Below are 22,368 nucleotides of genomic sequence, written 5' to 3' on the forward strand. Positions count from 1 at the left end.
GACCCCGCCTCCTTAATGTCAACAATCTAGAACACCCCAGGCAGGCCACGGTAACAGGTACCAGGGTCCCAAGACACCTTGCACAGCCAGTTACCTTAACAGCTTGAATATGAGAAGGGCAGAATAAGTATTTCAGGGCTAAATATAAGGCAAACAAACACAGTTTGCTGTTGGATAACAGTATTCCTGGAAAGCGGGTGTGGGTGTACAGGTATGTTTTTTGAGGGCTACTTAAGGTGACATAGTTTTTTCCTTCAGGCGCTTTGTGGAATTTTGTGGTCTTGAGCAATGAGAGGGAGGGGGAGAGAGAGAAAGAAGGGGAAGGAGAAAGGAGAAGGGAGAGGTATCAACACAAAGATAGAGACCCTGGCAGCTTACAGGCAGCTCAGCAGAAGAGGTTGCATTCTGCCAGTGTGACACCACCTACCTCCATGACCAGGAACACAGAGTTGGGAGTTTCCTGAATGAGAGGAGAGAAACAACATGTGTTAGAGTGATCTCTCACAACACCTGTCACATCCACTACTGTAGAGGACCAGCTTCGTCAAACAGACTGACATGTATGTACAGATACAGACAGATATAGTCTACATACAGTACAGATGGATCATATGTGTACAGTACAGAGAATAGGATTCCCTTGCCACCAAGCATGAACTGAAGCCCATAGCACATAACTGATCTGGATTAGATCCGTACAGTAGAGTAGCTGGCTCCAATCTACAGACACATTGACACCCTCATCCTTCATCTCACACTGTGCGACTGACATGGGGTTTAAGATCAAATTGGCACACCTCAAAGAAAATGTGCCGTCCTTAGTGAACCCCTCACCTCAAAGCTGTGTTGTGCTATCGTCTACATTCTTGAAGGGAAAGGAACGGAGTTCATTACACAGCAGGGTCAAGCTGAGATTGTTGGGGTGTGTGTGTGTGTTCGGGGCTATTGGGTTCAAGGGAACTGGGCAATGTGACAGATATAGGGGACACCTTGTCAACATGGTGATGGAGGAGCTAAGAAGACGCTGGACAGGAGCCAAGTAACACAAAATCAGGCCTCCAGGTTAAGCAAGCAAGCTCACATGTATTTGGGGGAGTGTGTGTGTGTGGTGTCAGGTTGAGGGTACTGCATCATATGGCAGATCAAGCAGCTTGCCATGTGCATGAAGTTAACAACAACCATAAAAAACAACAACTGTCGTCACACATTTTCCAATCCCTTCAGCGCCATTCTAAGTAGGCTATCTATGAATAGATCCAGAAGTGTTTCTTGTGACAAGACCATGCAAACCCCTTTCCATGATTGAATCTAGGTGAAGGAAATAGCCTGTCACATGAAAGGCTTCTTTAATCTCTAACGAGTGTATGAGTTCAAAACAATTTAATGTCATTATTTTCTGTGTACCATACTAACAAATTAAAGGGTCTCAGAAAATCAATTCCTTGACTACCAACAGCCATTCTAGTCATTTATTGGACTGCATTACTCTCTGGTTCTAATGATCTCTCAGCCAAGGTCTCCAGTTGGAGAGCAAAAACCACTGCTTTCGCTCTGCAAACCAGCCACCCATTAATTCCATTCCCTTTTTCCTGTCAGCTGACCTGTCAGCCTGCACCAGGCTTATTGGCTGGGCCCCTTCCTCCCTGACCAATCCCATTGGCCCGTGGCTGTGGATACTAGGAAAATGGATTTCAAGGATGTTGCTGTTGGGTTGTAGCAATGGGGGAGGGGAGACGTAGGGAGGCCCCACCACCATTATCTGCTCTGATCGGTGTGTGTGTGTGGTGGCTGGTATTGGCCTGGGGACTAGCCGTTTTCAGCCCCTGTACTATACTGGTTGATGGGGGGGGATGGGGACTGGGAGAGGAAGAATAGGAGGAAAGGAAAGAAGGGAGTTGGCCAGGCTGTACACTGTCCTGGAGGGGGAGGGTAACTGATATGTGAGAGGCACAAATACAGGACAGCCTCACCCCGTTTAACCTCCAGCCCTTAGTAGGTTGAAAATGAACTGTCTATGCCACCATAAAATGTATCCTAAAATAGAGTCCAAAACCTCTTCCATGGTCCAAATCTAGACTAAGTGACACTCTGTATTTTCTAAGGCAGTGGTTGGTTACAGCTGTTGCTATTATCAACATGTTTACCACAAGAGAGGAGACACCTAATGAGTCAGAATGTACTGTTACTCAAAACACTATCTGTTAAAGAATTGGACACAAACAAGACCTGCCAACAGGGTTATTCTACATAACCCTCCTTCCTCAAAAGGAATACGCCAAAACAAAAACAGCAGCACAAACAATTCTGCTTCATGCTATCCAACATCAGCAGCCCCACAAACACAGGCAGTCATATTCCACTTATAAAAGCATTTCACAATCCTTCTATTCCCATCCACTTGTTAGATGGAAAACCACTGAGTCACCAGGCGATCCAGCCAGAGTTATGCTACAAACAAGCTTTGATCGATGCTCTTCTAGGAAACACTGGAAGGAAGTGTACTACATCAGCTCGAAGAAATGTTGCTGTCTTGAGGGAAACTCAAAACATCCCCCAAGCATTTTCCACCGCTTCAGCCCTCCACCTCAGACAGTTTTAGAATGCCAACAACAACAACGTATTCTCAGTGTGTCGGTCCTGCTTGTTGCGTCACACGATTGACTCCATGAGCGCTGGGCTACATAAGAATGAAGGGAGGGAAGGGAACAGAGGGAGAAGAGAGGGGAGGGGGCCGGCTTGGCTCAGTTTAAAATTGCTGAAGACTTTAGAGAATAGGGTTCCATATGTGGACTGGAAATCCACCCGGCACGCATCTGTTACGCAAAGAGCATTCTGAGAACCAAGTATCTAGCCTAGTCTAATATTACTGCACGCTAGATACATAGCTGTGTCACACCCTATGACAGACACTGTGGTGATTATATGACGCATGCTATGATGATTATAACTTGCTGAGAGAGCGTTGTTCTGTTAATGTGTTTCAGAGACAGGGTGAACCCTTAGGGCAGCGGTGGACATACTGCTTTGTTATTGGTGGCACGTGACCTGTTGGTGTTTTCATCACACATGTGCACAATAGACACACACACACACACACACACACACACACACACACACACACACACACACAGGTGATCTACTCACAGTGGAAGGGCACTGACTGTCCCTATGGGAGAACCTAATGTCCTGCAAAGGCATCACATCAGATACACCCTGGCAATGTCTCTCTATGAGATCACCGTTTTAGGTCACGAGTGTCCAGAAATTAGGCCAAATAACAAGAGGTATCCTGCTCCTCTTCCCTCTCCTTAGGCCAAAACAAGGCAGAGGAGTATAGAAAAGACAGTACAATAAAGAATGTCAGGAAAATATTGACTCATGAAATTAGATGCCTCTAGCACAACACTTTCTCCTTGCTTGGTGCATATTGAACCAAATATGCATGTTTGTGTGTTATTTTTCCTCACTTAGGGCGAACAAAGCACACAACTACAGTACTATAGTTTACCATCCCGTCAACTTTTTCCAACATTTATCTTTATTTTTTTTTATTTTTTTTAGATCTGAAAGGTATTGCCGGTATCAAAGCCAAATGACCTAGTTGCTGTAAATGAGAATGTGTTCTCAGTCAACTTACCTGGTAAAATATGGGTTAAAGAAAATTTAAAAAATAACATTTCGGTAAAGTTCTGCCTACGGCTTGGTATAAAACATAGCCATAATGCTGAGGCGGCATTGGCACACGCTACGCTCTTAAACTCTTGCTAGGCAGCGCCCTGTTACCATCCTCCTGGCAGTTCTAAACTTTGCAAGGCATCTAGCCCATCTCTTGGCATAGCCCACCACTAAGCATGCACTGTTTTCTTAACCACAATGGGATGGATCCAGAAATAATTACAGTGGGAATAAATATCACTGAATTATGAAAATACTGGAATGAAGTAGGCTAATGCAACTGAAGGCATGTATCAAATGGCTGCTTACTGAAACTCCCAAAGTAATCCTTGAAATATATTTTAAGCAATAGCCTACCTGCGTGTGGTCAACTAGATGACCATTTCAGCACCATTTTGATTGGGACAGCGCCATCGCTCTGATTTGAGACAAGCGTGGGGGCTCATCTTGACAGATTAATCTGTCAGACTTTTGTTTTCACTGAATCTTCGTTTGGATATTGGTTGGGCTACAATTAGGCTAGAGAAATGTTATCTATGTTGAGGTGAATGCTGCTCATCATCATCTTGTCTAGTTGGCTCATTTATTACAACATTTTGCCATCGTATCTAGTTTGCGAGTGAAGAGAAAAATAATCCACTTGTTAGTCGCTTAGTATCCTAGGCCTACTCCCAACCAAAAATCTGTGACTTCACTGGCTTGTCTGATAATCAATCAATGTGATTTTGTGTCACTGAATCTTCATTACTATAGGCTATTTGGTTAATTGGTTTGTGGATGGGAAAATAAGTGGAGGTGGTTCTCATCTATTTATTTGCACATCCATCACTGATCAGAAACATTTAGCATGCAATGATAATGCCTAAATCAAGAGTAGGCCTATTATTTTGCTCAATCGCGTATAGCCAACTCCAAAAGCCTGCATAGGTTGTGAAATATGAACACCAGACTTGCATGCTTTTGAAAATAGGATTGATATTTTTTTATCGGTATGATGAAGACCCTACGCCTGCTCCCTAACAAAGTGTAGTGAGGGTAGGAAAGAGATGAAATGTGGATAAAAATAGCATGGGCTTGAGCTCCGTTTCAAAATATATATATATATTTTTTTATATGACAGCGGTTCCACATGTTCCCATGATCTAAGCTGTGTGGGAAGAATATTTTATGTATTTTATATTCCATTATAAAAAAAACAGTCTGTGACTGTGATCAGGTAAGTGTGTCTTTTCAGTTTAACTGAACAAAATAACGAACTACTGATTTCATTTGGATGGCTTAGCCATGGCTGCACAGACCAGTAACATTGGCCTAATTAAACTCAAAATAGCCATTCTATTCCTTAGAAAATATATTTTATTCGTCTTATAATGTTTCTTAGGACCTGCCTAAACACATTAATAAAGGATTTCCTTTTGATGGTGTATAATCTCAATGGATTTATGAAAATAGATGCCCACCAAGATCTCCACACCACTACTACCACTCATCCCTGGCATGCGCACGGGAGGCATTGTATATAGACTCACATTGAGTCATTGCTCACATTGTATATAGACTTATTTTTCTACTGTATTATTGACTGTATGTTTTGTTTATTCCATGTGTAACTCTGTTGTTGTATGTGTCGAATTGCTATGCTTTATCTTGGCCAGGTCGCAGTTGCAAATGAGAACTTGTTCTCAACTTGCCTACCTGGTTAAATAAAGGTGAAATAAATAAATAAATAAATAAATAAATAAATAAAAGGTATAAAAAGGCTATGCAGGCAAGACTGTGGTAAAAAGGGGCATGTTTGTAAGGGTGTCATTAACATTGCCCACTTTGTTTTACACGCTAAATACTATAAATCTTATGTGAAAGCAGTATGTGTGTGTGTGGGGGAGATTTGAGTGTGCTGGGAGGGAGTTGCTAACTGCTACAGTATGGAGAATGTTCTAACCCATTTAACGGGCTGTAAAGAAAAGCCAGATGATGAAATACAGAGGGGCAGACAGTTAGTTTTCTAGGAAAACCGACAGGATTCCTGAAATCTCCCATGTGCGCCAAGAACAAGTTCTACTGCCCAAAGCCCACCCCTTATTTTATCAAGTCAGCCCCCCCCGCCCCGTTTACCTAGCTTTACCTCCCCTTCTTTCCACACACACACACACACACACTCTCACTGATGCTAGGATACAGTGTTCTACCAGAGTTCAGAAGAGGTTTTGAAAGCTTCCACCACGGGACTGCCTCACAGACGCATGACTCTTAAACTTCATAAACAAACCCACCTCCTACCCTGCCTCTCTTCTTTCTATGGATGCACATTTTGGTCAATTTACCTGCTCACTAACTGACCCTCATTAACCAGTAAAAATAAATAATCCAAACAGTAAAATGACCAACAGAAAATACTATCAAAGACATGTATATAATGACGAGATGCTCATGTTTCCGCCCTAACAATGGTAATCGTCCCAAGGCGAGAAGGCAGACGACAAGCTAAGGCCCAAAATAACCCCATAGAAACGCATTGGACTTATTTTGAACAGATTTTGGTGAGAGTGAAACCTCTCACATCACCTCTTCCTCTCATGCATACAAGGACCGGACATTTTTCATTAAGAGCTTAATAGAAACATGCAACAATATCAAGCCTATCTTCTTCCAGTCAAAAGACTGTAGCTTATTATTCAACATGCAACTCCTGTAATGCAGCAGCTAATAAAATGTCATTTTCAAACATTTACCAAAATGCATTATGGGGAAGACACAGTTGTAAACAGCACACCTAATGCGAGCAGTTCCATATGTAACAGAGATGAACATCTAATAGCAACTACTATGATGGGTTGCTAATATGACTAAGATTGTGCTTCTGGACAAGGAAAGAAAGTTGATATGAAAACCAATACAAGAGGAGAGAAATGCTGATTAATGGCACGAGGAAGTCTTTATAAAATAATTGCCACCACGTTTCTGTGGATGGATTTTCGCAAAGCTACTTTGAAGCAAGGTAAGACATGCCTCATTATTTGAAGTAAAGTGAACAATTACACTGCCTCAAGCTGACATTGCAAAGTGGTGGGTCACGTCTGATAGTCAACGGTCGACAGGCATCCAGCCGAATGGCGAATGGGAGGCACGGTTTACCATACCAGTTGAGATTGAGAAATAAAAATAGATCTTTTTTAATCTTGGCACCAAAGTTAACACGCGATTGAATTTAGCGTTTGTTATTGGTTGCACAATGACTGGGCTTACAAAAGCAGGTTTCACTCCCGTAGCCTGACCACTTTTTGAGGAGCTACTCTCGTGCTGACTGACAGGTTGTAGGCTATTCCGCTCCTCAAACTAGGCTCTGTATGCGTGTGATAAATAAAATGTATGACGACTAACAAAAATAATGCAAATTAACCTGTAGATCTACTTCTTTCTATTTTCGTTGTGGCTCTTATTGGTCAACCTCTCCCTCTCCAGTTTCATGTCTGGTGAATCAGTGTGGGCTGTGTACCAGGCTAGTGTCATAGATGCCAATTCAAGATGGTCTCGAATCCATTTCAATGCCTTATGGGTCTACCACTTACACACTCTCGCTCTCTGCAGTGAACCTTTAATGAAATAGCAGGTATGTACCGAGCAATGCTGTACAGTCTGGGCTCTGTCAGCCTGGAGAGAGACTCTGTGATTACTGTTCTCTGCATCACACTGCTGCCTCACTCCCACTTAACAGCTCCATAAAGAAGAGCAGGGACAGACGTAGCCTAGCTAGTGTTGCATAGGCCTGTTATGATATAAGCCTAATGAGCAGAACACCTCAGGATCAGAATAAGCTCTGTAACCTTCCCGTCACCCAGCCCTACTCCTACACCCATACTGTCTTTATAAACATGACTCCTTTCTGAAAACACTCTAATTAATTAGTTATATTGAGTCATTTATCAGACGTTGGTTTCATTTCCACAGAGACTTCCAATACGTGCAGAAGGAGATAAAAACAGTCGGAAATCTCACACGCACAGGGATTCACAAAGAATGTGTGTGAAACTAGTCAGTGCATGGTTAGAGACCACATTCACACTAATGTGTCACTGAGGTATTAGCACACAGTGGTGTAGGCCAGAAGACCAGGAATAGCAACAGTGTGATTATGTGAGAGCATGCGTGTGTGTGTACGTGATAGATGGAGTAGTTCTGTGTGTACTAGTGATTGCTGTGTGTGTGTACGTGAGAGTAGTTGTGTGTGTGTGTACTAGTGATTGCTGTGTGTTGAGCATGACAGATTCATTTGTTTGAGTGTGTATGCTCTGTGTGTGTGTGTGTGTGTGTGTGTGTGTGGTCTCTGCATAGCCCTCATAGGGTATACTGTATACTACACATGAATGTTTGCTATCACAAGGTCTGTGATGTTTGTGTCTATAGGCTAGGCTTTATGTTTTGCCAACATTAAGATCTAAAGGAGCCCTCACCGTGAAGCGGGACTTTCAAGCAGCGTTCTCTAACGAGGCACCACCTCACACTCTTACAAACACGCAGTGACAGTCCTCCTACCCTCAGCTAATGACTGTCGACTGTAAACAGACCACACAAGCTTAATTGGCCTTTCAGGGGTGTGGCATCGGTAACCACTAGCGGCCCTCCACCTCAACTAAGACTGAAGAGTAGGAGTAAGGACAGGCTAATATCTAGGCCTATATCTGAATCCAGATGTCAGGTCTAGTTTTTGTTCTTTTACTATTTGGACAAAAACATTTTTTTTTTTTTTTAAATTAAACAATACCAGGAATTCAGCCCAAAAATATATAATTGCAGAAATCTCAATTATTTAAAAAAATTATAATAATCTGTTCCAAAGTAGGAAAGAGGATAATGGCGGACGGAAGACAGGGTGGTGCGGCAGGTGCCGCTTCTCATACGAATGCTGTTATTTTATCTAAAACATCAGGTGTACGCCGACCCCAGCTAAGTAACTCATGCAAAGAGTTAAAGCACAATTATGTGTTTTATCTCCAGTACTTTGCCATGATTGTCAGTTATGTAGCTGCTCTACTGATAATCTCAGTGCGTCCTCTTACCTCTTATCTTACCTCGGCAAGACGGAGCTGCTCTTCCTCCCGGGGAAGGACTGCCCGTTCCATGATCTCGCCATCACGGTTGACAACTCCATTGTGTCCTCCTCCCAGAGTGCTAAGAACCTTGGCGTGATCCTGGACAACACCCTGTCGTTCTCAACTAACATCAAGGCGGTGACCCGTTCCTGTAGGTTCATGCTCTACAACATTCGCAGAGTACGACCCTGCCTCACGCAGGAAGCGGCGCAGGTCCTAATCCAGGCACTTGTCATCTCCCGTCTGGATTACTGCAACTCGCTGTTGGCTGGGCTCCCTGCCTGTGCCATTAAACCCCTACAACTCATCCAGAACGCCGCAGCCCGTCTGGTGTTCAACTTTCCCAAGTTCTCTCACGTCACCCCGCTCCTCCGCTCTCTCCACTGGCTTCCAGTTGAAGCTCGCATCCGCTACAAGACCATGGTGCTTGCCTACGGAGCTGTGAGGGGAACGGCACCTCCGTACCTTCAGGCTCTGATCAGGCCCTACACCCAAACAAGGGCACTGCGTTCATCCACCTCTGGCCTGCTCGCCTCCCTACCTCTGAGGAAGTACAGTTCCCGCTCAGCCCAGTCAAAACTGTTCGCTGCTCTGGCACCCCAATGGTGGAACAAACTCCCTCACGACGCCAGGTCAGCGGAGTCAATCACCACCTTCCGGAGACACCTGAAACCCCACCTCTTTAAGGAATACCTAGGATAGGATAAAGTAATCCTTCTAACCCCCCCCCCCCTTAAAAGAGTTAGATGCACTATTGTAAAGTGGTTGTTCCACTGGATATCATAAGGTGAATGCACCAATTTGTAAGTCGCTCTGGATAAGAGCGTCTGCTAAATGACTTAAATGTAAATGTAAATGTCCTTGCTGGGATGACACAAATCTACTGCCGGAGAATATCAACACCAAACACATTGGTTCACCGTTCCACGGGAGCGGACAGTACACAGCATACCATGAATTCTGAATAATGGCCAAGTCTACCTCACTCCCTATTCCACTGAACCGCTTAGGCGTAACAAACACAAGTCCAACATTTATCGGAAACTGTTAAACTACCTGTTCACTACCCTCCTGCTCTCCGGGGATGTGCAACTCAATCCTGGGCCTAACATCACCAAGCCAGCGATACTCACCAGAGTGGAAAGCAGTGGATGGCCTCGTCCACTGATCGTCGCCGCTGTGGAAGTGGGTGAGTGCTATGGTCCCATGGTTTCTCTCGACTCACCCGGCTCCAGGATAGATTTTTACTCTTCAAACATACCCAAGTCGCTATATGCAATCCCTGACTCTGCTTCTGGTACGCAAGCTGTTTTAATTAGTTCCCCGCATCCAGTGCAGGCGGGAGGGATTGTTAAAATGTGATCAAATTCAACATCTACTCACAGACTCCAACCTTGACTTCCTCTGCCTCTCATAGACATGGCTCCATAAAAACTCCCCATATGCTGCTTTGATTGTGCCTGGCTACAATGTTTTCAGGAGAGACAGGATTGAAGGAAGAGGGGGTGTGATGATTTACATTAAAGAACATATCCGATGTAAACAAATTGAGTGGTCATGTGATAATGAACTAGAATGTATTGGCCTGAATGTTACACTGTCTCCCCAAATGTCTTTTACCCTTATTGGAATGTATAGGCCACCTTCCACCAAAAGTGTGTTTTTTGATCATTTTAATAACATGCTTAGGGAATGTGATTTTGGGAAAGAGGTCATCTTAAATGGGAGATTGTAACATTAATTATGAAGACAAGTCTTGTAGAAAAACCCTCAAACGGATCACTAATACCTTTGACCTTACACAGCTAGTTAAAGGGCCAACCAGGGTGACTTGTTGCTCTAAAACACTGATTGATTTGGTGTTCAGTAATAAACCAGAGAGAGTGACTAAATCATTCAATATGGTTACTGGGCTATCTGATCATAATCTGACACTTATAGCCAGAAAGCTGTCTAAGAGCAGGTTTAACCTCTACTGTTAAAAAGCCGGATCAACTAAGAATACCTAAGAGTGAATTAAACTATTTTGAAAACGCAATTAAGGGAAGTAACTGGAATGATCTCTTGTCCTATACAGATGTGGAAGCTGATAGTCAGGTTTTTCTATCCACAATCCAGACTACAATAAATGGTTTCCTAAAGAAAATCAAATCCAAACCTGGCCAAAAGAGCACCCTTCCTTGGCTAAATGGAGAAATCTGGAAATTGATGAAAGAACGAGATTATGCTCTAAAAATAGCCCTAAGATCCAAATTAGAGCATGACAGACATAGGTTTACCACGTTGAGAAATAAGGTGATGAAAGAAATCAGACAGGCCAAGGCAAACTTTTTTATTAACATAATTGGTGAAGCAAAGGGAAATTCTAAATTGATCTGGGAGAATCTAAAAAAGTTAACAGGGAAAAACCATAGTAACACTGCAAAAAGCCTAGAAATCATGGTGAATAACAATCTAACACAGGATTCAGTCGTAATAGCAATAGCCTTCAATTCCTACTTTATTGACTCTGTCAGGGTACTGACACAGAACCCCTCCACTGGTTTCTTGGGCTCAGTGCTAGTGAATGACGCTCAACCTGTCTTCATCATAAGGGAGGTTTCTGAGTCAAAGGTGAACAAGGTGATTAGCTCACTAAAGAACTCTAAAGCCAAAGATGTGTTTGGGCTGGATTCTACCTTTCTTAAAAACTACAATGAGTCACTCATTGGCTCCATTACTAATGTCACCAACACATCTATTGGTCTCGGGGTGTTTCCAAGGGTATGGAAGTCGGCCATAATAACGGCCATCTTTAAATCAGGCGACCCTGCTGACGTGAGTAACGATAGGCCCATTAGTATACTACCTGTGGTGTCAAACGTTGTTGAAAAGTGTGTAGCAGAACAACTGATTGCCCACCTCAACAACAGCCCCTTCACATTACACTCCATGCAGTTTGGCTTCAGAGCGAAACTCTCCACAGAAATGGCCAACTGCTTTCTTCTGGAAAATGTGAAGTCCAAGATGGACAAAGGGGGCGTTGTTGGGGCTGTGTTTCTGGACCTAAGGAAGGCTTTTGATACTGTTAACCATGAGATTCTCATCACAAAATTGTCCAAGTTCAACTTTATCCCCGATGCCTTGAGATGGATGAAATCATACCTTGAAGGCAGAACTCAGTGTGTCAGAGTGAGCAATGAGCCCACTCTTAGCTATGATGTGGGCGTGCCCCAAGGGTCAATACTGGGGCCCCTCCTGTTCAGCCTGTACATTAATGATCTGCCTTCTGTCTGTACTGGGTCTGAAGTTCAAATGTATGCAGATGATACAGTGATATATGTGCATGCAAATAGCAAACAACAAGCTGCACAAGAACTCACTACTGTAATGGTCCAGGTTACAAAGTGGCTCAGTGACTCGTGTTTGCATCTCAAAGTGAAAAAAAACTGTTCGCATATTCTTCACAAAGAGGGCAACAGATGCTACTGAGCCAGATGTCTAAGTGTCAGGGGAGAAGCTCCAGGTGGTATCTGATTTTAAGTACCTTGGCATCATACTTGATTCCAACCTCTCTTTTAAAAAGCATGTGAAAAAGGTAATTCAAATAACCAAATTCAACCTAGCCAATTTCCGATTTATACGAAATTGTTTGACTACAGAGGTAGCAAAACTGTACTTCAACTCTATGATACTCCCCCACTTAACATACTGCTTGACTAGTTGGGCCCAATCTTGCTGTACAACATTAAAACCTATTCAGTCTGTCTAAAAATAGGCTCTCAAAGTGCTTGATAGGAAGCCCAATAGCCATCATCACTGTTACAGACTCAGAAAGCATGAGCTCCTGAGTTGGGAAAATCTTGTGCAATACACCGACGCATGTCTTTTATTCAAGATCCTAAATGGCCTGGCTCCCCCTCCACTCAGTATTTTTGTTTAACAGAAAACCCAAACATATGGCAGCAGATCCACAAGGTCTGCCATGAGAGGTGACTGTATAGTTCGCTTAAGGAAAATCACCTTTAGTAAATCCGCTTTCTCTGTGAGAGCTTCCCATGTCTGGAATACACTGCCATCAGACACACATAACTGCACCACATATCACACTTTCACAAAATGCATGAAGACATGGCTAAAGGTCAATCAGATTTGTGAACATAATCCCTAGCTGTGTATTGCCACTTCCCATGTTGTCTGTAGCTTGTGAGGTGTGGAAACACGTTGTTGCTTTTATGAATTTTGTCTTATGTTTCTCTGTCTGTATGCTATGTCTTGCTTGTCCTATGTTGCTCTGCGTGTGCTCACTGCTCAATGATTGTAATTATTTTTAATAACCTGCCCAGGGACTGCGGTTGAAAATGAGCCGGCTGGCAAAAACCGGCACTTTTACTGAAACGTTGATTAATGTGCACTGTCCCTGTAAAAATTAAATAAACTCAACTCAAGTATTCCCACAAATAAATATGTGATCATGTCTCAATGCAAATAATGTATGAAATTGTTATTTTCAAATACAATCTCTTTTTGGGCTTAGTTGCAGTGTCAAATTAATATAATTATGAAAAAAAATCAGCCCATGGCTGAATCTAGATACCTACCCCCGTGCTAGGCCTTGCTAAATGTTAAAGCTACAATATTTAACATTTTGGGCAACCTTACCAAATTCACATAGAAATGTGAGTTATAGATCTGTCATTCTCAATAAAAGCAAGTCTAGGAAGCAGTATAATCGGTTCTGTGTGCACTATTTCTATGTTTCCTATTGTTGAGTTAAATTTTTGCGTCTTTTACTATTGGTTTTGAACACCAGCTTCAAACAGTTGAAAATACATAATTTTTGGTTATTGAATTATTATTTTTTTTACTGTGTTTGAGATTAAATGGTGGAGCGATTTATGCATATTGCACCTTTAACCGGGGCTCCATAAACATCCACAGGAATGAGGGCAAAGATACATGAGCACCTGCTATCTTCTATTGGAAAGATACGGTGGCAGCTGTCTTAGGTATTTGTCTCACAACAGCGACCTAGCCGACAATGGCAACTATTTTCCTTGTCAGTCAGAGGGAGAGGGGAGGGTGCCCCAATGCCCCCGCAAGGACAATGCTGTAACTCTGTCTGGTGGTTGTTGCACAAGCCCTATCATTTACAGCTCTCTGGGTAAACTGAGTGACCCGGCGCATGTAGTGCAAGCCAGAACAGCTGAAGAGGCTGGGCAGAGGCCCACAGAGAGAGAGAGAGAGACGAGAGAGTATGGTTAGAGAGATAAAAATAAGGGAGATTGAAGAGTGAAAGGGAGAGAGAGATAGAGAGAGATGTATGGAGAAAGAGAGTAGGAGAGGGATAGATAAAAAAGGGAGGAAGGGAAAGAATGACAGGGAGAGAGAAACCCAGCAGTCACAAAGCCAGAAGCCAGCGTTCTCCCACACTTCTCCATTACGGTCAGGCTGCACATTCAGATGGTCACAGAGAGGGGAATAAACAACATACCAGACAGACATACAGAAAGGCCGAGATTGTAACTGGTGACTGGAGAGGGGAAACCATGACCAGGGGAACAAAACAAAGGAGAGAAATGAGAGAGAGTGCAATAGAAAGAGAGACAGAGTGAAAAGAAACCCTAGAAAGAGAGAGGGCGCTTGGAGGCCTAACACCCATCAATAACACTGCAACACTATCTTCGTCTCCCTCTAAAACGCCAAAGCTGCAGTCTCTCCTCTCTTCCCTTTCAGACGACATCTCTAAGCCCCACTGCCTGTGTGCCAAAAGTGACAGCTGCAGAGGGGAGAGATGGCCCAGGGAGGGTCCTGCCAATGGGGGGAGAGGAGAAGAGGGGGGAGAGAAAGAGAGAGACTGACTAAGACACACTACACACAAAGCCCAAACCAGTGTCTTCAATTATGGTTAGTGTTCTGTGGCATTCCTACTCACTTCCAGGTAGAAGTTGCCCGCTCCCCTAACCACATACAGTTTATATACACAAAAGTATGTGGACATCCCTTCAAATTAGTGGATTCGGCTATTTCAGCTACACCCGTTGCTGACAGGTGTATACAATCGAGCACCCAACCAATGCAATCTCCATAGCCAAACATTGGCAATAGAATGGCCTTACTGAAGAGCTCAGTGACTCAACATGGCACTGTCATAGGATGCCACCTTCCCAACAAGTCTGTTCGTCAAATTTCTGCACTACTAGAGCTGCCACGGTCAACTGTAAGTGCTGTTATTGTGAAGTGGAAACCTCTAGGCGCAACAACGGCTCAGCCGATAAGTGGTAGGCCACTCAAGCTCACAGAACGGGACTGCCGAGTGCTGAAGCAAGTAGCGCGTAAAAATCATCTGTCCTGTTGCAACTCTCACTACAGAGTTTCAAACTGCCTCTGGAAACAACGTCAGCACAAGAACTGTTCACCGGAAGCTTAACAAAATGGGTTTCCATGGCCGAGCAGCCACACACAAGCCTAACATCACCATGTGCAATGCCAAACGTGGCTGGAGTGGTGAAAAACTCACCACCATTTGACTCTGGAGCAGTGGAAACACGTTCTCTGGAGTGATGAATCACGCTTCACCATCTGGCAGTCCGACAAAGGAATCTGGGTTTGGAGAATGCCAGGAGAACGCTATGACTTTTGAATTAGATATTCACCGAGCAGGTGTCCACATACTCTTGGTCAAGTAGTTATGATCAGACTCCCTGACCCCCAATCTTAACCTTAATCATAAGGGGTATGAAAATATATTGGCACCTAGTGCCTGTATTAGTTGGTTTAACCTACTTCCATCCATTCAGTCCATTCAGTATTGATAAGGGGCTTTTCAAACTCATTATACATCACACGCTACATTAGTATAATGAAAGGTCTGACTATACGTGGTGATCACATCAGGGGTGCGGATAGAGGGATGAAGGGAGGAGGGTCGGATGGGTAGAGCAGCAGGGTCCCGGTGGGAGGCTTACATAAACAAAGAAAGTGCCTCACCATGTGGGCAGCGCTGCTTGATCATGACTTCAATAACTTTCTCTCTTTACCGCTCTTTCCATCTCTCCCTATTGGCTGGAACCCTACTGGAAAGGCTTTTTATAAATAGAGAATGCAGAGTGAGTCATAGGGCTATCTGCTAACCTTGGAGTGAACAATAAAACCCACGCACACAGAGAGCTCTTGGACTGAGGGCTGAGCTAAGCTGGTTTTCAAAGGCTTTCCTGCTCTTTTATAGAAGGCTCTCAGTGATTTCCATGGTGAACCAAAGCTAAGGTCATGGTGAGAGACTAAAACCTGACCTTTGGTGGCAGCCATTTTGTCACCCACCTTGAAGTGGACGACCCTGCCCCCTGTTACATCACTGAGGACGGTCAGCGGTGTGTGCTGATTGACGACCAGCGGAGGTGATGGGCGGTACAATGCATGATGCTGGTGTAACCATGGCCAGTCATGTGACTGAGAAGCTCCACCAGTCAGTCAGTGGTCACAGCCTTGGACCACCAGTCAGAAGTCTTATCGAAGTTAATGGTTTACACATGAATGTCCACTAACATTACACACATACTTCTGCTCTGGTAATCTGCAGCCAGCTCCACATGGACCGGGCAAACAGAGAAAAGGTCTACTCAGGAGCTTGGCAACCCATTATGTGTCTGTCTGTCTCACTGGTGATCTAGTGATTGTGAGTGTTCTGCTTGTATACAGTTGCACTGCACTGCCCATGCACTGTCCCATTTGGCTAGTTATAATGAATAAAATAATTGGATTCTAGCCATGTAGATCTAATTGAGCACTGTTGAAGAGAATGGCTAGTTGAATCGAAGAGCGATCATCGTAAAAAGCACCAGAGTGAACTAGATGCTGTCAGCACGCAGCCTACGGGCTTTAGTGAAGTTAGGCTAAATCAAATGCAGTAGACACATCCAGTCTGCCTGCAATCAGCTGAGCTCAACCTTACTTCAATGGAAAACCAGATAAGCACTTACCTGGACATCGTAAAGTGCCACAATGTTCTCATGTTGAAGTTCCTGGGAAAAGTAATGAAGAAAGAAGCACATTAGTGACGCATTAGCTACTGTACTGTTGACGTGACGACTGGCTTCTATTTACATTTATAACAAGGAAGTCAAGGCCTTTCAGTCAAACATGCTGACTGATGGAGGATCGATGTCAACTAATTCTTTAAATACGTTTCCAAGATAAATGACAAGCAATTAGGTTAAGCATACTACTCACCTTGAGGATTTTGATTTCCTTGCCAAGCAGGATCTGGGACTTGGAGAGGTTCTTCTTGTTAATGCTCTTGACGGCCACCTCCCAATCCGTCTTCTGCAGATGGAGCAAGGAGAGAAATAAAGAACAATTAGTTAAAATCTCTTTAGATGTGTTCAGTTCCCCCATCACTCACACTAATGTTAAGGGAAGTGTTTGTACATGCGTGTGTGTAAAGCCTAGGCCAGCTGGCCTTTAATTGCTTTGTGTGCACTGTGCATCATTGTTTGTGAGAGAGAGATGCGGGGGAAGAGAGGACATCTTAGACATTAAATCAACACAGGTTTCTCGTGTTTCAATCAGATAGGCCTCTGTGACACTGAATGACAAAACAGTCAAAAGAATACTAGAACACTGAGTTATCATGCGAGGTATCCCACTTCCACTAAAACCTGAGCGAGAGACCTATTTTCTACTCAAGTTTAGAGATACCGTTTCCATGCTTTCATTACTCACATGAGCCCTTAGTGTGACTGAGTAGCTTGTAAAAAAAATCACTATTCAAGCTCACGACTCAAAATGCTTGATTTATTTGCCCTTGAGCTACAGAGACACTGAGCTTGGACAATGACCACAACTAGCCTAAATTGTTAGGTGGAATGGATGGTGTGGAGGAGGCATGGAGGCTAGGTGGAATGGATGGTGCATTGTAAGACTTTCCGAGAGGAATTCTATGAATAAAAAGGGCTGCTGCTTTCCATATGAATCTAGGTTAATAGGAGAGGTTTTAATTCTGTGTTTCAATTGCCTCTGCCGCTAGGCAGGGTTCTACTGGTAGTAGCACAGGGAGGCAGCACGTGACAGCATGCCCCAGCCAACCGTGACATATACCGAGGCAGTGCAGCAAACAGAAACCCCATACAATAGAATCACCCCATTGGCCTATGGTGTAATGCTGAGCAGAGGGTGGTGGGTATTGTTCGCACCAAATCAAGTTAATGACCAGGCTCCTGCTATGATGACACAGACAGTCAGAGACTGAAGGGCAAAGTAAGTACTTTCCATTGGACTTTTTTTTATTAGTTAGATGTAAAATTGCACAACTAAGATCTCCTCTGCCAATTTCTTCAGGTATCTTAAATTCATTTGAGGAAGTGCATAATGGCTCCGGTGCCTCAAGATGGACTATTGCTGTTTTTTATCTTGTTTTTCAAGTGAAGGTCTTTTAAAGGGAGTATGTGAGCACACCCGTTCGGTTCAACTATTAGGTGCCAGCCGAACCAAAGCATGTGGAAGCCTTTAATGTCAGCAACATAGGGATGGGCATCTCTCCCTTTCAAGGCGATTCGATACACATCTAGACACATGGGCTCCGATACAATACGGGAACAATATGTTTTGGTTTGAAATTATTTGGTGCGATTCGGTTTGACTAGAGAATTAATTGTTGTCATTCAGTTTGATGCGATACGATGCACAAACATACCTTTTCCATTCTAAATTAAAATCTTCTGCTGATGGAGCTCATGAGCTGGGCCTCTCTTAGCTGGATCTGTCTGAGCTGACTAAATCACCATCACCTACTAATTACCGTGTTTTTGCAGATTAAAAGTTTGAGCTAGTAATATATCAATATTTATCATTTACACAAATTAGCTATGGCATTATCAACTTTACCCTTTATCTTAAAATTACCATATACACTGATTGTTTGAAGCAAAACTACCAAAACTATTGCTGACGTTGAACCAGAACAATCCAAATAAAATCTATTGTAAGCCCCTTTCAGCAGGTATAGCCCAATGAGGCTCCCGAGTGGCACAGTGGTCTAAGGCACTGCATCTCAGTGCTAGAGGCATCATTACAGACCCTGGTTTGATTCCAGGCTGTATCACAACCGGCCGTCATTGGGAGTCCCATAGGGCGGCGCACAATTGGCCCAGGATCGTCTGGGTTTGGCCCGGGGTAGGCCGTCATTGTAGATAATAATTTGTGCTCCAGGGGACGTCGACAGATTTTTCACTCTGGGATTCGAACCCGCAACTTTTCAGCTACTGTCCCAACGCTATTAACCACTAGGCTATCTGCCGCCCTGACTACACTGTGTAAGACAAAACCCACAAAGAAAATACAACAGGCAAATGCATATGTGATCTCAATAGTGACGGCATGGCTAGTTCAAACTGCAGGACTTAGTGAATAGATCACAGGAGACAAAGTGAGAGACAATAATGAATAAAGATGTTCATACATGCACGTGTATCTGTAGTGAGTGGGCCGCATGAAAGCCCTCGGATCAATTTCCAATTTAGGAACTAATTCGGGGTCTCAACTTACAAGTTGCAAGTTACAATACATCAGGTGCAATTTATAAATTTGGATGTGCATTAGCATTTTCTCTTGTTAAGTACAGTGCCTTCGGAAAGTATTCAGACCCCTTGCCATTTGCCACATTTTGTTACGTTACAGCCTTATTCTAAAATATATATATATCCTCAGCAATCTACACACAATACCCAATAATGTTTTTATTTTTTATTTTAGAAAATGTATTAAAGATAAGTATAAATAACTTATTTGCATAAATATTCAGACACTTTGCTATGAGACTCGAAATTGAGCTCAGGTGCATCCTGTTTCTATTGATCATCCTTGAGATGTTTCTATAACTTGATTGGAGTCCACCTGTGGTAAATTCAATTGATTGGACATGATTTGGAAAGGCAAAAATGTCTATATAAGAGCCCACAGTTGACAGTGCATGTCAGAGCAAAAACCAAGCCAGAGCATTGGACTAGTTAACCGTGAGGTTGCAAGATTGAATCCCTGAGCTGACAAGGTAAAAATCTGTCGTTCTGCCCCTGAACAAGGCAGTTAACCCACCGTTCCTAGGCCGTCATGGAAAATAAGAATGTGTTCTTAACTGACTTGCCTAGTTAAATAAATGGTGTAAAAAAATTACCGATTTCCGATTGTTATGAAAACTTGAAATCGGCCCTAATTAAACGACCTCTACACTGTACGTCACTGACAGTCAGTCATTTAGCCCATGTCAGCTAAAATTGTTTTGATTGCTAAATTAGTTTTGCAGCCAGCTATCGAAACTTGCTATTATGGTCGAATTACCTGCTGTCTCTCCACTATCAAACCAAGAGGGGGGGACAAAAATGTTTGCTGGCAATTTGGGGGGGGGGGGGTACACAGACAGCGAGTAACTGTGGCCCCTCATGATGTGTTCAGATTTTTTGGTGGCCCCCACCCCATCAAAGTTGCCCATCCCTGGTCTAAACAGTGACAGCAGGGCTAGTTCACACTGCAGCAGGATGCTTAAAAGATGAGGCAATTCATCTGCCCTGTTAAAAGTGGACCTGGCATCATGTGATTGGAATATTTATAACCCTGCATCGGCATGCCTTCTATTTATAGGATTATTTCCACCTAGGCTAGGAGATGGAGGACAGACAGAATAGGATGTTATTGGTGCTTACATTTTAACCAGCTCAAGAACGTCACACAGCTTCAAATGTACACTAAATTTAGCTGCTGTGTTCTGGTCACAGGCAAACGCATAGGGCTAGGTACAGTATGAACATAAGCTACACCCCAGCTCAGGCTCCTCAATAACAGTGAAATGTACAATACTATGGTGTTACCATGTCAACCCAGCTATGACACTATAATGTAGGTGTTCCTATAACGCACGTGTCAAACATAAGGCCCGCATGCAGAACCCGGTCCATGACACATTTCTATCCGGCCCACAGTGATTTGGGTTGTCAATTCATTTCGGCCCGCTTCCATACGCGATGCGCTGCACTACAAGTCCCAGCAGGCACTACCAACGTGCTGCACGCCAACCGGTAGTGCATTGTCACACACACACCTCTTCTCCCAGAGCCACACACACCCACCCACAAGCTAGCCAGTGCGCTGTATCATCATGAATGCCACTGACCTAATCTTCTACCAGACTGAAAGTTTAAACTGTTGTAGGCTAAATGTCCATGCCAAGTGTTGGTTCTAACAGTTCATTGCTGTAGCACACAGAATTTTATCTTGGTTGTCAAAAAGTTACAAGATAAAGGATTCACACACAGGTATAAGTTACTACTAAAGGACAATAGGACACACAATGAGTATAAATGAGTCAACAGTTGAGTCATCTACTTTATGAAATTACAGCCTGATGCGCTTGCGTCAATGAATTGAAAGTCCTAGCTAGACTACTACACTGAACAAAAATAAACGAAACATGCAACAACTTCAAAGATTTTACTGAGTTACTGAGTTCATAAGTAAATCAGTCAATTTAAATATATTAATTAGGCTCTAATCTATGTATTTCACATAACTGGACATACAGATATGCATCTGTTGGTCACAGATACCTTAAGGTTGGAAAAAGGTTGGGGCGTGGGATCAGAACATGAGCCTCAGGATCTCTGTCCATTCAAATTGTCATCAATAAAATTCAATTGTGTTCATTGTCCGTAGCTTATGCCTGCCCATACCATAACCCCACCATGGGGCACTCTGTTCACAAGGATGACATCAGCAAACCGCTCGCCCACACGATGCCATACACGCTGGTCTCAGACACTCCCGCGTGAAGAAGCCAGATGTGGAGGTCCTGGGCTGGCGTGGTTACACGTGGTCTGCAGTTGTGAGGCCGGTTGTAGGTACGGCTAAATTCTCAAAAAACGACATTGGAGGCAGTTTATGGTCGAGAAATGAACATTAAATTCTCTGGCAACCGCTCTGGTGGACATTCCTGCAGTCAACATGCCAATTGCACACTCCCTCAACTTGACACATCTGTGGTATTGGGTTGTGTGACAAAACTGCACATTTGAGTGGCCTTTTATTGTCCCAGGCACAAGGTGCACCTTTGTAATGATCACACTGTTTAATTAGCTTCTTGATATGCCACACCTGTCAGGTGGTCACTAACAAGGATGTAAAAATAAATGTGTGTACAGAATGAGAGAAATACTATTTTTGTGCATATGGAACATTTCTGTGGTCTTATTTCAGCTCATGAAACATGGTACAAACACTTTACATGTTGCGATAATATTTCTGTTCAGTGTTAAATGTTGCAGTCTGGCTTTGGTTTTTAAAATGTGACAACTAATAACCAAAAAACTAAACCTGCAACAAAACGCCATGCAGATGCAAAACATGAAGGCCTATTACAAAAACACTTGAGCAGTAGCCCAGGCTGGATACTCAACAAAGTAATACATGTTGAGTGCACCATACATCAATGCTGCATTCAACAGCACTGGTGATCCAAATTTTTACAGCATGTCACATGTGCAACCAAGGAAAAAAATAAATCCTAGATCACCTTTACTCCACACACAGAGATACATTCATAGCTCTCCCCCGCCCTCCATTTGGCAAATCTGACAATAAT

The 22,368-nt window shown here is 43.4% G+C and overlaps 1 protein-coding gene across 2 annotated transcripts in view; it reads right to left on the reverse strand.

Annotated features, from left to right (window-relative positions):
* Positions 1–22,368, reverse strand: part of LOC139548160 (serine/threonine-protein kinase ULK2-like) — a 50,516-nt gene that overhangs the window by 23,986 nt on the left and 4,162 nt on the right. For both annotated transcript variants that reach the window (XM_071357612.1, XM_071357611.1), the window contains exons 2-4: positions 16,974–17,066; positions 16,724–16,765; positions 428–460 (exon numbers count right to left, since the gene is read on the reverse strand). In XM_071357612.1, coding sequence (XP_071213713.1) covers positions 428–460; positions 16,724–16,765; positions 16,974–17,066 — 168 coding nt within the window. The remainder of the gene's footprint in view (positions 1–427; positions 461–16,723; positions 16,766–16,973; positions 17,067–22,368) is intronic.

The sequence above is a fragment of the Salvelinus alpinus genome, chromosome 21, assembly GCF_045679555.1.
Source record: "Salvelinus alpinus chromosome 21, SLU_Salpinus.1, whole genome shotgun sequence".
Taxonomy (NCBI): Eukaryota; Metazoa; Chordata; class Actinopteri; order Salmoniformes; family Salmonidae; genus Salvelinus; species Salvelinus alpinus.